The 16,592-nt window shown below is 39.4% G+C and overlaps 1 protein-coding gene across 1 annotated transcript in view; it reads left to right on the top strand.

The window, feature by feature from the left end:
- The window catches only part of ttn.2 (titin, tandem duplicate 2), a 252,950-nt gene that overhangs the window by 8,871 nt on the left and 227,487 nt on the right, over positions 1 to 16,592 (top strand). Inside the window, exons 4-18 of the mRNA XM_067602773.1 lie at positions 2,010 to 2,113; positions 3,580 to 3,783; positions 6,621 to 6,908; positions 7,018 to 7,100; positions 7,884 to 8,098; positions 8,309 to 8,384; positions 8,819 to 8,974; positions 9,317 to 9,427; positions 11,314 to 11,553; positions 11,649 to 11,762; positions 12,967 to 13,212; positions 13,511 to 13,570; positions 14,401 to 14,659; positions 15,746 to 15,815; positions 15,923 to 16,120. Of these exons, the coding sequence (XP_067458874.1) occupies positions 2,010 to 2,113; positions 3,580 to 3,783; positions 6,621 to 6,908; positions 7,018 to 7,100; positions 7,884 to 8,098; positions 8,309 to 8,384; positions 8,819 to 8,974; positions 9,317 to 9,427; positions 11,314 to 11,553; positions 11,649 to 11,762; positions 12,967 to 13,212; positions 13,511 to 13,570; positions 14,401 to 14,659; positions 15,746 to 15,815; positions 15,923 to 16,120 (2,424 nt within the window). The remainder of the gene's footprint in view (positions 1 to 2,009; positions 2,114 to 3,579; positions 3,784 to 6,620; positions 6,909 to 7,017; positions 7,101 to 7,883; positions 8,099 to 8,308; positions 8,385 to 8,818; positions 8,975 to 9,316; positions 9,428 to 11,313; positions 11,554 to 11,648; positions 11,763 to 12,966; positions 13,213 to 13,510; positions 13,571 to 14,400; positions 14,660 to 15,745; positions 15,816 to 15,922; positions 16,121 to 16,592) is intronic.

Here is a 16,592-nt window from a genome sequence, read left to right as displayed (position 1 = left end):
AAATAAAATAACTAAAATATGAACTATAAGGCAAAAGAGAACAAACTTGAATTTGTTTTGTCATTAAATACAAAATCTGTTGGTTTTTTATGTTTGTTGTTTATTTTGTATCATAAAATAAATAATATATTTTTGTCTTGTCTTCACTTTTCTGTTTGTAATATTTGTGTTTTCATAAAATGCCATCTTGGGGCTTTTTACAATATATTGCACTTTTTTTTCAAGAATACTATAAAAAGGTCTTTAAAATGTGGTGTTTGAAAGAAACAACAGAAAGGAAAACTACAGTAAAACTGGAACAAAAAACTTCACTCTAATTTTCATAAAATGTAAACACTGAACTAAACAGAATGCACCTTGAAGGTTATGTAGAAGAAGAGGAGCTGAAATCTAAGACCAGGTCTTCGGGGTTAAACAGGTGTTCAAATGTTGCTGTGAGTCCTGCGGTGGATCAGCTGGTGGTTTGTCAGCCAGACCCCGCGGAGCCTGGACCACCTCCAGGGACAGAGCTCCTAGAAATAAACCCTGAGGGGATCAAATGGCAATCTGAGCTGCTGCTGCTGCTGCTGCTGCTGCTTTATCACCCCTCTAGCCTCCTCGCTTTCAGCAGGTCAACTGTCAAAGAGAAAACAAGAAACACAGCAGGACATCTGCAGGACATCCAACACTCTGCAGGGACAGCACTTTTAGCTCCACATTATGGACATTTTAAAGGACCATACAAGAGTTTTTGCAAAGTTTTATATTTACAACTAAAGCCGGGTATCGTTTTATGCCTGAGTTTCAGTGCAGATACCAAAACAATACCTTTCCTTGAGAGATACAAATAAGATTTTCTCAAACCGCCGTTGTCATTGAACAAAAGAGGCCAAAGTTGTCAAAATACAGTCTACAATTGTTAAAATCATGATTTAAGTCAGAATAAATAAACAAGATCACAAGATAGAACAAAAGATAGATGCTGAAATACAATACCATCAACTATTGGTATAATTACCTGATTAAAGGATAAGTTAACAATATTATTAATCTGACTAACTTTCGGGGTTTTGGACACTCGCTGCTGTGACTACATTTAAGTTAACCAGCCCAGACTGTTGAATCTTGCTGCAGGTAGATAATCAATCACAGTCAACATTTCATCATTTTTACTTTTTTGTCATATTTACATAATTTTAACAGTTGAGAGTAGGACTGTTTTGCATACTGGACTTAATGGATGAAAATGTGTGATCCTTTTTAAAAATGTTGTGAGCCAGATTTAGATTTTTAGAGAGTCATTTTCAAATTTGGCTTTTCAATAATGACATTGTTTTTGTCATTTTAGCAGACATTAAAAGGGTCTTAGAAAATGTTGCCCCTGGTGTTTGGGGGGGGGGGGGTCATATGTACAGTATATGGACATTTTCAATATTTAGAAGTTAATCGACTTGCTGCAAACCAGTAAAATTACTGTTCAGAGGTGAATTTGTATATGACACACATTGTTGCATTTTTTTCAACCATGCGCCATCTTTGATAGACAAGTCAGGTCTGTCTAGCTAACATGACACATATTCCAGTAACACAGCCTACAAAAAGTTATCTCTACAGGAAAATCATCCCAAACCATCAACCAGCAGCACAAACGTGTTGAAATGTAGAAGACATAATGTAGTAGAAAAGTAAATTTTATACAATTTTTCTGTTTGTTAAAATTGCAGTGTGTAGATTTTAGTGGCATCTACTGGAACAGACTCGGCAGAAATGGAATATAATATTCATAGGTATGTTTTAAATATTGTATAATTATTGTTTTCATTACCTTAGAATGAGCCCTTTATCTACATAGGGAGCAGGTCCTCTTTCACAGTTTTCAGTTGGTTTCAATCTGCAACCTCAACGCTAGATGCCTCTAAATCCTACATACTGGTCCATTTGTTAATGTTTCTGGTGTCGCTCCATGAATTCAGAGAGTTCTCAGCTGCTTGTTCTGAATGTTTGTTTTATTGTCTTTGTTGTGCCTGCAGGGTGCCGACCAACATGTCAACACAGGCGCCGACATTCACGCAGCCGCTGCAGAGCGTCGTGGCACTTGAGGGTAGTGCCGCGACGTTCGAGGCTCAAGTTAGTGGTAAGGAGGCTTTCTGACTGTACTGGCACATTACACTCCAGAACATTGTGTATGGAGAGATTCAACTCCAAATCAGGCTAATGTCATTGTTATTTTAATTTTTTTTTTTTTTGATTAGCTGTTTTAGGTGTAACACAATTTGTAAAACTGCCTTGAAAAGAGCCACAAAATAAAGTTGAGGATATCATAGTTCAGTTTTACCCTGTAAGCTTTTGTTGTTGTTGTTGTTGTTGTTGTTAATAATAGTCTATTGTTGTAATGGATCTGCTAACACCAGGATTAACCTAAAAAACACTGTTCAAAGTACTTGCTTTAATATTTTTTTAGGTTTATTATTTGTTTAAACAAATATTTTGTTCTAAGGACAGAACTCCCCATGCACAGCCAGTATATTCAGTCAGGTGCTGGTCGGTCACAGGAACATATAAGGTGAAAATCAAAATTAACCACCGCACACTGAAATTACTGTGACTTTATTAGGGAACAAATATATACAAATATTTTGTTCTATTGCTCTCCACATTCTGATGGGTAGCCTGTCAGTTTCATCTCGTGTTTAACCTCGCTTAGCACAAAGTCTGGAAGCAGGGCGAAACTAGCTAGCAAGTGTAGCCACAACACAATTAGCACAATCAATGCTATGTGGTGTTATTTGCTAGTTAACACTATTCTACCTAGAAACAGTTAGAAAAAACATCATGCTAGCTGTGACTTTGCTAGTCTAATTTTGTCCAGCAACTTCAAAGCTAGCTAACCAGTGTAATACCAAGGCAAGAAACATTGGAGACAAGGAGACATTTTGGTTTTAGCAGTAGTTAGCATTTGAGCTATCTGTGGACCAGCAGCACAGCATCTTTAAAGTCCTGAATTCATAGTGGAGTTGTCAGGTTTGAGTGTTGTCCCAACTCTACTTTTAACTAAACCCTGCTGACTACAGGACAGACAGCTGACTAGCTTGATAGCTAACAAGATACAGTAATAATGTTGTATCTTGCTATAGTTTTCTAGATAACAAGTGTTAGCTCATTAGCAACACCATTAGTTCTGTAGTTTGGGGCATAAGGAAGGAACAGCCAGAATACAATTTAACATAGTAGGTGCTCTAAAATTAGGATTACTTAGCTAATGTTAGCATAAATTACCCCACTGTCCATAATACCATGGCTGTCTTTGCTTATGTCATGGCTATCAGGCTTGGCAGTCTCACAAAGACATCACATGTTTTTGTTAATATTGTGGCTGAAAACAACCTTTTTTTCTCTTGTAGTGAAGCTTGGCTTGCAGTTTTTCCCTGCTTGCGGAATTTTTGTTAAGCTAGGCTAAACAAATCCTTGACCTATCTGTAGACGTGACATATATTCATCTGAAACATCTGACTAGAGGATTTCCCAATGAGTGTTAGAAAACTTTAGTTGAGGAAATTCTTTGGGTTCTCTGACAGTAGATCGGTGTTGGGTTCTCTCCAGGTTCTCCAGTTCCTGAGGTGAGCTGGTTCCGTGATGGCCAGGTTCTTTCCACCACCGCTTTGCCCGGTGTTCAGATCTCGTTCAGCGATGGCCGCGCTGTTCTGAGGATCCCCGCTGTGACCGCCGCACACAGCGGAAGATTTTCCGTCAGAGCCACCAATGGTGCTGGACAAGCCACAAGCACTGCTGAACTCCTTGTTACAGGTGAGATCTCTCACTGTTTGATGGAAAAGTTAGACATTTTGGGAAATACACATATTCACTTGGTTGCTGATGAGAAGACTGATATCACTCTCATGTCTGTATGCTAAGTTTGAAGCTTCCACTGAGCTAACTTAGCTCAGCATAGATACTAGAAACAGAGGGCAGCTAGCATAGCTCTATCCAAAGGTAATAAAATCAGCCTATCAGCACCTTGTCTTATTTATTTATTGGGACCATGTACAGTGTAAAACATAAATGTTACCACTTGATGTACTGTACCAGAGTTAGCTTATAGCTAATTTTCATCTGCAGTCTCTTCGGCAGGTCACAATTAAAACATATAACAGAACACTAACAAACACTACAAAGCTTTGTTCAGACTAAACGCAAGTTTGACTGCTGGATCATTTGTGTTTATTTGCCCCAAACAGCCAAAATACACTACTGCACATTAGCTAGCTAGCAACAGCAGGCACCAACTGTGTCTGTAGGAGAGTTTCTGTGTATTTGTGTTCAGTTCAGCTTCTGACTGAACTCAGAACTCCCTGGGAACTCTGGTTCTTTCTGTTATTTCCCTCCAGTCTCTCTCCTTTCTCTTCGACTCTCTGTGCATTCATGACGTACAGTATCAGTCAAAAGTTTGGACACACCTTGAATGAGAAAATGTGTTCAAACTTTTGACTGGTACTGTGCATTCATGAAGCCCCGCGTTATGCGCAAATATTTTGCTCAAGCTAAAACATTTTCAACTCACGCAGGCTTCTATTTGCATCAATTGGCATAGCCTGGAGCGAATTTGTGCCTACTTGCGTCTTTGCATTGATTTTGTATGTAACTGCGCTACGTGAAAGATTTGCTTCATGTTCTGTCCAAGCACAGAATTAAGCTCACTAATTAACACGTTCTCGTTTGTTTAATTGGATCAAAAACTCATGTGTAAAAAGAAACAATTTGCAGTTTTATGGAGAGTTATGAAGCTGACTATTTCTTGGTTGGGACCAGTAACTTCCTGGCAACTAGTCCCAACCAATAAATAATTTGACACAAAACCTTCCGAAAATATTAGTTTTTGTACAGATGAAAGTAACAAGATGTTACTTGTTAATATATGAGCCTTAGAGGTGTTGGGAGGTGGATTGTGTTACATTTGTACCGAGACGGGCTAGTTGTTTCCAGTCTTTATGCTACGCTAAGCTGGCCTAAACTTGATATCTACCATAGAGATATGAAAGTGATATCAATCTTCTCATTTAAATCAGAGAAACACGAGAGAGAAAGCGAATAAACAAATTTCCCAAAATGTTTCACTAAAAATAAATAAATGAAATGATGTTCTCTCTCTGCCTCAGCTTCAGTCTAAGTTTATCCTGCACTGAGCTGTGAGGCATGAGCGTGGCTATGTGGTGGGCATGGCCTGTTACTTAATCCAGTGATAAAACCAATATAGATGCAACTGTTGCAGCATAGCTTTCCTTAAGAGGAATGTCACGTTTATTAACAGCTTGAAATTGATCCTCTGTTATAAAACTGTACATGTCAAGTAGTTGATAATAAACCAACAGTTATAATTAATTAGGATATGTGACAAAGTCAAAGTTAAAATGTATTTGTTAATCTTTATTCTTATTTGTTTATCTTTGCATCACACTGATGATGGACCCTCATTTAAACCTCCTGCATAAAACCAGCCTGAGCTGCTAGTGCGGCTATTTATTTCACCTTTACTCACTAAACAAAAATTGTTTTTTGGTGTTCCACTCTGTTCCTTGTTAAACTGTTTCATTGTCTTTCATTTGTTTAATTTTCCTCCTGGATTTCCTGTTACAACTATGTACATTTCCTCTCGAGCGTAATTAAAGGGTATACGGATGTTAAAATAACTTTGTTTTAATGCTGGTGACGCGGTTTTGTATTCCTCTAGTTCTGCTCAACCTACATCACGTCACAGACTTGCTTTAGATGCACATAAGACTAAACACATGGTATTCTCTACATCTACAATAGTACCAGTGTCACTCTTAGAAACACCCTAAATTTGGTTTATCAGTGTAATGTCATGCATTCATGTTCAAATTCATGTTCATGACTAAAAATCTAAATTTTAAAAAACCATTTTGTTTAGTCATCTGTTATATGCCCCATCATCACAGTACATTGATCCATACTTTATTAAGTCATTTATACAGCCATATCCATCACTTTATAGTATAGAAAGTTCACAATTTAAACAGAAATCAATACATTAAATGAAAAATTTGAAATTAAAAGAAAATTTTAACATAAAGATAAATAATAAACAATAACATTAAATACATTTATAGTGTATTAAGATACTTATTCTGTAAATCATTTTTAATCGGTGCTTATGCTTGTGTAAATAAATAAAATTATGTCATGATTTGTTGTTATTATTTATCACCAATGACAAATTTCATACTCATCACTCTCTGTATCACATAAATCACAGAGTTTACTGACCAGAAGAAAAAATCATCTGTGAAGCTCAAGCGATAAAGCTTTCAAAATACGTCACATCTCTTCTCTCATTTAAATATCATACATTTTATATTTAATATTATAATCACACAATCCAATAATTACTGAGATATCACACATTTATATACTAACCGAGGCAGGACTCACTTTGTTTGTTGTTTCTTGTATGTTGGTTGTGTGGTAGTCTGACTGTAAATGTGTTCTTATCCTCAGATCTCTCTTGAAAATGATAATTTCACCTCAGTGAAACCACCAAAATAAATAAGGTTCCCTAATTGTAAATAAGTACACATGTCATCATTAAAACCAGGCTAACGAGACTTTTTTTTCTGTCTCTGCAGCTGAGACGGCGCCTCCAAACTTCCTTCAGAGACTGCAGAGCTCGACAGTGAGGCAAGGCAGCCAGGTGAGGCTGGACGTCCGCGTGACAGGAATCCCGACACCTGTGCTGAAGTTCTACAGAGAGGGAGCCGAGATCCAGAGCTCAGCCGACTTCAGGATCCTTCAGGAAGGAGACCTGTACAGTCTGCTGATCGCTGAGGCCTTCCCCGAGGATTCTGGAACATATTCTGTGACTGCTACCAACAGCAGCGGACGAGCCACCTCCACCGCTGAGCTGCTGGTTCAGGGTGAGGCCCTCGGGCAGAACGAACTTTAACAGGATTAGAAAACATGATCAAACTTGATTTAGTTGTTTTGTATCCAGATGAACCTGAATCTACATGTGTGTGTTTGCAGGCGAGGAAGCTGTACCTGCTAAGAAATCCAAGAGTATTGTGTCCACATCTCAGATGGTGACTTCCCAGACTGGGATGCACACGGTAAGACATACCAACCTGGGTCTGTTCCAAGAAGCAGTTTTACTGAGTTTTCTGGATAAATTTGATTTATTAAAATGGAACCCAAAACAATTTGGAGTTTAGACTGATGTAAAAGGAATTATTTACCCAGATAACTCAGTAAACCTGATTCTCTTTTGACACAGGTCTGGAAATGTTTGTCTGTTTTGTAATTTCATAACTAACATGATATTGTAATTTCGTTATCTCACATATTGAAGTACTTGTGACCGACAACCTTCTGCATGAACTGTCCTTACTACTTAAAACAAACATCTAGATTAAGTAATAAAGTGTGTGAATCATGTGGTGTTTGTCAAAACTGAAGCCCTGTGAGATGAGTCATCATGATCCTAACCGTATGTCTAGACAGCAAGCATAGCGTGAGCAGCAGAGCTCCGTCTATGCAGCTACACTGGAGGCGTTCAAGTGCTTTGTTGAGTGTAGGTTACCCACGTGTTGGAAGCTCTCAGAGCCCAGTACACATGACTGTAACGACGTGTGTAAAACTTCAGGTCGCGGTTACGCCTATGAGACGCGGCTGAGATGCGAGTCTGCACGGAGCAGGTGCAGACAGCTGCATAGATTAAAATGAGAGTGTATCTGTTGCATGTGACATGAGAGTGAAAAACGCGCCTTACGTGCTTGCTGTTTAGACGCGGGGTAAGGCACAAGTTCTTAGTTATAGGATTCATTAAAACATAAAAAGTTTTACGATTTATTTCTCTGAAATTAATCATTCAATGTGTAATTTTTCCTCTTCAGAAGATGGAGGTTAGTTCCCAGGCCACTACCATGATGGAGATGCACGTTGAAGGTGGAATGATGACTCAGCATTTGGCTCACAAAACCCCTCCGCGGGTTCCCCCAAAGCCGACCTCAAAGTCCCCACCGTCCTTTGTTTCCAAGATGATGGGCGGACGCCAGCAGTCGCCTTCACCTGTCAGACATGTGAAAGGGCCGACGCCCACACCTGTCAGGTACAAACAAGAGCTGGGATTCAAGGCCTTGAAGATTTAGAAAGGAATGGGGGAAAAAAGAATGTCTCAGTGTAGGAAGATAACAAAGAATCAGTGAAACAAGATAGCGATCCATAACGACTGTCATGAAATGGAATAAAGTTGCTCAAGTTATTTGGTGTTTTTGGGGCTATATCTGCATCATGTCTTGTGTTCATCTGTCATCCACAGACCGGTTTCTCCCTCCAGCAGGCTGTCCGTCTCTCCCATCAGACCGGTCAAGTCTCCTGTCATGATCAGGAAACAGGTGAGAACATTTATTGCTCAGTAGCCACTTTCATCAGCTGTCCAAGTCCAATCTCAGTTCAGTTATAATGTTTACTAAAGTAATATTGAGGTTTACTTATTAATACATTTAAACATCGTCGTTGTTGTCATTACAAACACTGCTGTCGTCCTCGGTGTCAACATCAATGTGCTACCTCTGTGACATATGCTGTTGCCGAATGAGTTGCTAGTGCAGCAGCAGACGTATGATCCCCCACCGGCTTCCCACCCGTCAACACTACCAGATGTGTTTGTTGGAACAACATCACTTTCTGGGAATTAAATTTGGTCACTGAGACTTTTGCACATCACCATCCATGTGGAATAGTTACTAAGAGCTGCTGCTGTCCAATCCAGGTGCAAAAGATGGATAAGACTTAATGTAATCATCAACATGGTGACTTCCTCCTGTAGGTGTCTGCCTCTCCGGAGGTCCTGCCACCATGGAAGCAGGGAGACTATATGGCTGAATCCAGCTACACCAGTGTGACCAGCATGACTAGTGTGAGCAGTGCCACCCAGCTTCACATGGAGAAACACTGGGAGCAGCAGGTCAGCGCCACCAGAGAGGTGAGGATGGTGGAGTCACCTCTTTAAGGGGAACTTGTGCTGGCTTTACATGCATGCATGCAGACTGAATAAAACATTAAGTTGGTTTGAATCAGTGCATCCAATCTTTAAGGCCACTCACAGGAAGTGAGCAGAAAATACAATAATGGTGGACTTACTGAACTTGTTTGAGCTTGACTTGTTCCAGCAGATTGGAATTCTCCTTTAAATAAAATAATACAGCTGTAGCAAATTTCAAGTATGCATTCCAAAAAATGTTGTGAAATGAAACAGTGCCTTGGCCCAGCTGCTTGTGTGTTGGATGTAGAGTGAACATGTGTTGATGTGCTGTGAATGCATCAGGATGAGCATGTTTCCCAGGAGGATAAGAGCGTGGCGGTGGCTACCGTGGTGGCGGCCGTGGATCAGGCTCGTATCCGGGGGCCGCCTGAAGCCACTGTGTCCGGAGAGCAGGTAGACCACCACAGTCTGTTATTATCACTCCACCTGCTGCTCATACTGTCACTTCAATCATTTATCTTTTTCATTTTATCCTTTGTTTACTTCATTAGTGTTTCTCCTCATTCTCTTTATACATCACCTCGGTCTGTTAAACATATCAGCGGCTAATGTTGATTTTACTAATCACATTCAGGACAACTTTATATGTTTAGCTTCCCGAGCAGAAGCGCTTTTAAGATCATTCCAGAAACCTGGAGATCTATTGATATTTAAAACATATAACAGTAGAGTTACTCCAAAAAACAGACAGAAGAAAACCATTTTAGCTTCTCTTGATGATTGTTTTAAAGTAAAATCAAATGCCTTTTTTGGAGTAACTCCACCTACTGCCTCTAGGGGAAGCTAGCAAGACTTAAAACTGTTGTTCTGGTTTGGTCAAACATGTCTTTCTTATATCTGTCTGTATCTGTAAACTGGTCAACAGCTAGTCTCGCTCTGATTTACATGTTGCATTTTGTCTATTGTAAGTAATTAAGGAAGTAAACTTTATGTCTGTTGTTACAAGGTGCTTTACAGGTGCACATAAAAATACCATACCATAAAATATGAAACAATTATCATTAACAATTGTCATAAAGTCATTAATGAGAAAAAATGCCCCATATTGTCTGATATCAGTTTGTCCTCAGTTGTGAGGATTTTCTGTTTTTGTGAGTTTTATATCATTGTAAAGCTAATATCTTTGGGTTCGGGACTTTGTTCCATCTTAGATGGACTCTGTTCTAATCAGCCATTTTCATTATTTTCTGACATTTAATAGACTAAACAATTAATCGATTCATTGAGAGAATAATTGAAAGATGAATCAATAACGATATAATGGTCAATTGCAGCCCTAGGTTGTTCCTCAGTTTTGGATCTAAAACAGTAAAAGCACAAATCAGATTGGACCAAGTATTGAGTTTTGTGGGACACCGTATGGCATAAGCGCCCGGGAAGGGACAAATTCAACAACCGCTACTCTAAATATTCTGTTTCATTATTGAACAGGTGTAGACGTAGAAATATAAAATGGACATATTGTGATTTTAGCAGCAGTTAGCATTGGAGCAAATTGTGGATGCTTTAAAATTAGAATAACTTGCTAGCTAGTGTTAGCATAAATTACCCATTGTTCACAATAACATGGCTGTCTTTTTTATGTTATGGTTACCGTTTGTCATAGCTTAGCAGTCTCTCCAACATAGATTTTTACGATTATTTTGGCTACAAATTACCACATTTGTAGCAGATTTTTCTTAGGTTTTTCTATTTTGATGGAACTAGGCTAGCAGTTCCCCCCCTTCTTCCAGGCTTTGTGCTAAGCTAGGCTAAACACAACTCTTTACTGCATGTAAGCTGAAACTGCAATCTTACTTACAATCTGTACAACACAGCCAAACAAAAGAAAAAAACTCCATAAAAAAAGTTTTTGCCAACAACATATGTGTAAATGAGATAACTTTATTGTGATTTGGTGCTATATAAATAAAACTGAATTGAATTGAGATTGAATTAAATACTGAGTGACAGCTTTGGAGTTGTTGGAAGGAGCAACTTCCTTAGTTGAATATCTTCTCTTCTTTACATTTTCCTTTCTGCATCTTCTTTTTTTAACTAAATTTTTAAATCCATCTCGTCTTTGCATCAGTTTTAATGAGAGTGAACTGCATGTTTCACCCTTAAAGCTGCATGATGCATGGCGTCATAGATTCTGTGATGGTGATGTATTCTTAAGCTCTTGTAAACATCATTTGGGAGTATTTTCTCCAGTCTTTAGGGCTTCTGGTCACGTATCTTCCTCCAGACTTTGTACAATGGATGTCCTGAGATCCCTGTGCTGCTTGTTGTGTCTCCAGGCAGAGGGAGGGAAAAAAGCCGGGGCGGTGGCCACAGTGGTGGCTGCTGTTGACCTTGCTCGTGTCCGTCAGCCCGTGCATGCAGAGGGCGGTCGAGCAGAAGAGGAGGCTGTAGAGGCTGAGATAATACAGAAGGCAGCAACGACTGCAGAGAAACATGTTGAAATGAAAACGCTACGCACTGAACCGCAAGTTGCTGCCTCTGTGACCTCAGAGCAGCGCAGAGTCCAGGTCTCCCAGGTCGGAGGAGTTTACTGAATTCTTATTGAGAAGATATTAAATCTGATAATAACACACTTTCTTAACCACTTAATAAACTCTGTTGGTCACTCCAGATTCAGACAACAACAGAAATGTCCTCCCATGTGGACACTGGTGTCACCCCAGCCCCAGTTCCACATTTCACAGTTTCTAAAGTTTCCGTTCCTAAACCTGAACCTAGCCACGAGGTAAGGAGAGGAGCTGCAGGCCCGCCGTCGCCATCCAAAAAAACCTCCATTTCATCTTTAACACACACCCATCTTAACATACAGTCTCCACTGTTTTGTTATGTGGTGTGTTGCACTTTAAACTCTTTCTCACAGAATCACCCATCCTAAAATATTACATCACTTTTTCTTTTGTAAGGCTACCACAGCATCAAGGCTGTTACAGTAACTTCAGTTTGTGGTGATGACACACAAACTTTAGTGTCATATTGATTGGAGCCGTTTCCAAACAAACTACGGTAGCCTTCAGGGACAAAAGAACATGTCACCCAGTGTAGTAGTGTGGCTCACTGACATGTTTTTAATAGTTTTTGGACAATAATGGAGGTCTACGGCACAAAAGAATCAGATATATCAGGCTTTGGATGCACAGACAATACTTCTTAGTAGATCAGTTCATTGTTGGTTTGGATCCAAACATAAAATGAAGAAAAATATAGAAAATCGCCAGACTGATCCTTCAACATTTCACAACTTTTGCTTTGTTCGTTCAACAAAAAAAAATGTTTTGAAGTATAACGTGTTTAATATTTATCAGAGTATTAAAAAAACAATCCTATATTGAACGATTGTGCAAAATATCTTTCTACAATATTTGCACAACAACAGGATGACTAAGGTGGTTAATGTATGGTTAGGGTAAAGCCACTAAAACAGTTGGTTATGCTTTGTTTTCTTGTTTTTTGTACATTAATTGCAAGTCTTTAATTGGACACAAACTTCAGTGTAGCTTATTAAAATGTTAAATTATGTATATCATGCAGAATCATCCGATATCAACATAATTTCTATGAAATTCGTTTTGGTTGGGACTGAAACTCGTGTATTGTATTTACATTAGTATTGAAAAGTTTCAATCAATCTCTTATCTGTGCCCTGAAATTCCTTTTTGGCCACTATTTTGAATTTCTTGTGAAAATCTTCAGGCCAGAATTTCATGGAACTGGGTATTAACTGTAGTCATGCTGTGGTAACCTGTTCATTGATACATTTATTTAGATAAAATCTTTTAAGGCTAATGGAAAATTCATCCAACCTTTGACTAAGATTCACTCTCCACCACCTCTACTCCGCTCACTAATCCGCAGCTGAACGAAGCCTTGGACTTTGGAAGCTTTGTTTGGTTTGTGTCGATGGTTAACGCTGTTCTCGTTGGTTCGGTCAGGTGTCCATCTCCAGCTCTGCTATTGCCACTCTGCACAAAGAGTTATCCTCCCCCTCCACTCACAGAAAGGTCATCAAGCCTGTCAAGTCTCCCAGTCCGTCTCGCAGAACAACAGTGGAGATGCGAGTGACACCGGAGCCCCTCCCGCCGCCGTTTAAAGACGCCAGATATCAGAGTCAGTTTGAGTTACAGGCGGGCGGGGCTTACGCAATGAGCGAGGAGGAGTTTGAGGACTGGGAGCCTCAGGTTGGTCCGCTCCCCCCCCCACCCTTTCCCCCAATTTAACCCTGTGTGGACTGTTACCTGCGTTCCCCTTCTTCACCGCAAAGCAGCAGCCAATCACATGCTGCCCTTCATCCGCCTCATGAAGAATCCTCCTCTTCTTCTGCCTGTCTTTACCTGTTGACCTTCACCCCTCTGTCCTCTCTGCAGGGTTTTTATCTGTTCTAACCAGCTTCCACCCGTCCATCCTCACAGAGCACCACCGTTACTTTTTTTTTTCTGTGTTCGATGATGTTTGACTTGTGTTGTCGTTTTATCTCAGGAGGCAGCTGCAGTGCCCACAAGAGCCCAGGAGCCTGTAGTTCCTCCCACTCTTGTTGCTGTGAGTACTTCCCCCTCCACTTCCTGTTTCCTTCCTTTTAAAAATATAGCTGCTGAGTGGTTACTCATAATGAGCCATGCAGAGTGCACCTGAGTTATCCTACGTACGCTGTGACCAATTATATATATATATATAGAAACATTGTGTTCAATATTAAACCTCTTTTATGGGGTTCAAATGCAAATACTGCTTTATTATATGATTCATTAAAATCAAGCTGGTTATCTGCAGATAAGAGAGATAGTTTACCACAGTAATAGACTCATGAATGATGATTATAGTGGCATATTAATTGTGCGCACTGTTAATAAGCTTATTAAATTATAAATGCAACATTTTTGGTCAGATAAACCTTATGAGGCATTCATTTCATTTATTCAGGCCTTTTTCACTTTTGTTCTCTGCTTTGGTGTCTGAAAGTCATTCCAGGCCACTGAACATGTTGAAAATGCAACCATATTTTAAAAAGCCTTTACAATCCGCACACTTTCATTTTACACTCACTTAGTATCACTTTTTTCTGCCACAATAACCTTATTACAGATATCATTACTACATCTCATGCCGTATGACATACTTCATTCATGTTGTGATGATGCTTGTTATTAAGAACTTGAACGCGCTCGTAGCTGGAAACCAGCATGATACAAGTTATCAAAGGTCAACAATGTTAGGCTCAGTGAAGCAGGTACCTCAAAGAAAGCCAGACTAAGTTGAACTTGCTTTGTGTCACAAACTGGGCGCAGTCGCATGTTGGATTTGTGACTCTGTAGATTGAAAAGTTCACAAACTGAAACTTTGTTCTGAAGGTGTCACTGTTTTCTGTTCAGGGCCTGAAGAATGTAACGGTCACTGAGGGCGAGTCGGTGACCCTGGAGTGCCAGATCAGTGGTGAGCCCACTCCCGTCATAATGTGGTTCAGAGAAGATTACAAGATCGAGAGCTCCATTGACTTCCAGATCACCTACGAGAACGGATTCGCCCGGATGGTGATCCGCGAGGCGTTCGCTGAAGACAGCGGACGCTTCACCTGCACCGCCACCAGCGAGGCAGGAACCGTCAGCACCTCTTGCTACCTGCTTGTCAAAGGTAACACAATATCTAACAGTATCTCTACCCTCTTATGCTCTGCCGGGGGGGGGGGGGGCTGGCATTTATTCCAGCTCACATTGGGCTTTACTTTTAGTAATTTGATTATTGTTGTTATTGTTAGTTTTAGTGAACAAAAAGTCTTTTTAGTCTTGCTTTTGTAATGGAAATTTTGTGTCAATTTCATTGTGGATTTTTTGGGGTGAATTTAGTTCACAAATCTAAGCTAATGTTAGCTAACACTACTGGCAGAGACATTTGACAATGCTTAAGTGATACTTATTACAGCGACAATTGCAAAAATTGTGATATATATATACATATATGTATATATATATATATATATATAGTTTTTTATCTAGTTTTACTCATGAACAAAAGGTTGTCAACAAATATTTTCCATCATGGTTTCAGTTGCTAAAGAAAACCCTGCTCAGCTCTGTGATGTAATGTATTGTAATTGTAATTATACTTGTCATGAGATGAATATTAAAGGGTCATGATTCCCCTTTTTTAAAAAATGCTACTTTTCTAAAAAGATGTGTGAGTCAGCAAACATTTCAACACAACATAATTTATTCAAACAGTTTGTTTGAATAAATAGTCAATAGTAGTAGTTCATGCTACTAGTTGGCAGTTGGAGCACTGTCGATTTATCGATTCCCCTCTTAGGGAGGGACATATAAAAATGTAAAAACTATGTTAAAATCTAAGATTTCAGTATTTAATGGCAGGAAATTTATACAACCAACAAAAATTTTAATTTGCTTGGGTGCATTGTTCTAATAAATGTGGGTGAAAAGAGTGTTCATGTTCATTTTTGCATTTAAATACTTTTTCAGATCAATCAACTTGTACAATGACAGTTGATGAAAGTTGATTTTCAGTTTGATTTTAGAAATTAATTGAGACTAGTGGCTCTCTGGAAGAGTTAGGAAAACTTAAAGCTGTATATGTGTATGATTTGGAAAATGCTCAACAGGAAAGAAAGTATATAACATTTGTAATAAGTAAATAAAAAAAACATGCACAAACAGATCCTTCACATTTTAATGCTGCATCCGTTCAACTCCTACTCTCTTGTAGTGTCAGAAGAAATTGAGAGCAGAGAAGAGACGACGACTGTCACTGAAATAGGAGTCACAGAAGAGAAAAGGTGAGTTGTTCAATCTAATGCTTGCAACAGTTTCTAATTAACCACTGGAATATAAGATGTAAGTTTAACCAGCTGCAGTATTTGAACGAGCTGTTGGTTCTCTTCAGTATTGCTATTGAGACAAAAGAACAGGCGATGGTGGAGGTGAGCACAGGAGAGACTGCTGCTCCCTTCTTCATCAAGAAGCCGACCATTCAGAAGCTGGTGGAGGGAGGGAGTGTTGTCTTCGAATGCCAGGTCGGAGGAAGCCCAAAACCACACATCATCTGGAAGAAGAGCGGTGTGCCGCTCACTACCGGATACAGGTATAAATCTCCTATCACCTTCTGTTAGTACCTGTCTTATTGTTATTATTGTTGATGTATTGAAACCTTTTCATAGCCTGATTCCAGTCCCTAAAACATACAGCCATGGTTTATGTTTGGTCTGACAATTTTTGTATTTCCCCATGGGATGATATACTGCAGTTAACCACACATATCCACACACACACGCACACACTGAGATGTCCTGGATGGGAATCACTGCTGATTATTCAGAGCAAAATCAAATCTTGCCCACACAGAAAATGATGAAGAGGAGGATTTTAGTGGCTGACATAGCCTGTTAGTTGATTACATTTACTTACAGCTCCAATTTCAACTTGTCGCAGTTTTTTCTCATGTTTGGTTGTGATATTTTCACACCTCTGTCAGCACAGAGGTTCAGATACATAGAGCATCTGTTGTGATCTCTTTGTTGAAAGATCAAAACAGATAACTATTGTTGTGATGCATG

The sequence above is a fragment of the Thunnus thynnus genome, chromosome 11, assembly GCF_963924715.1.
Source record: "Thunnus thynnus chromosome 11, fThuThy2.1, whole genome shotgun sequence".
NCBI classification, from domain to species: domain Eukaryota; kingdom Metazoa; phylum Chordata; class Actinopteri; order Scombriformes; family Scombridae; genus Thunnus; species Thunnus thynnus.
The sequence above is the reverse complement of the archived record's forward strand: the minus strand, read 5'-3'. Positions and strand labels throughout refer to the sequence as shown.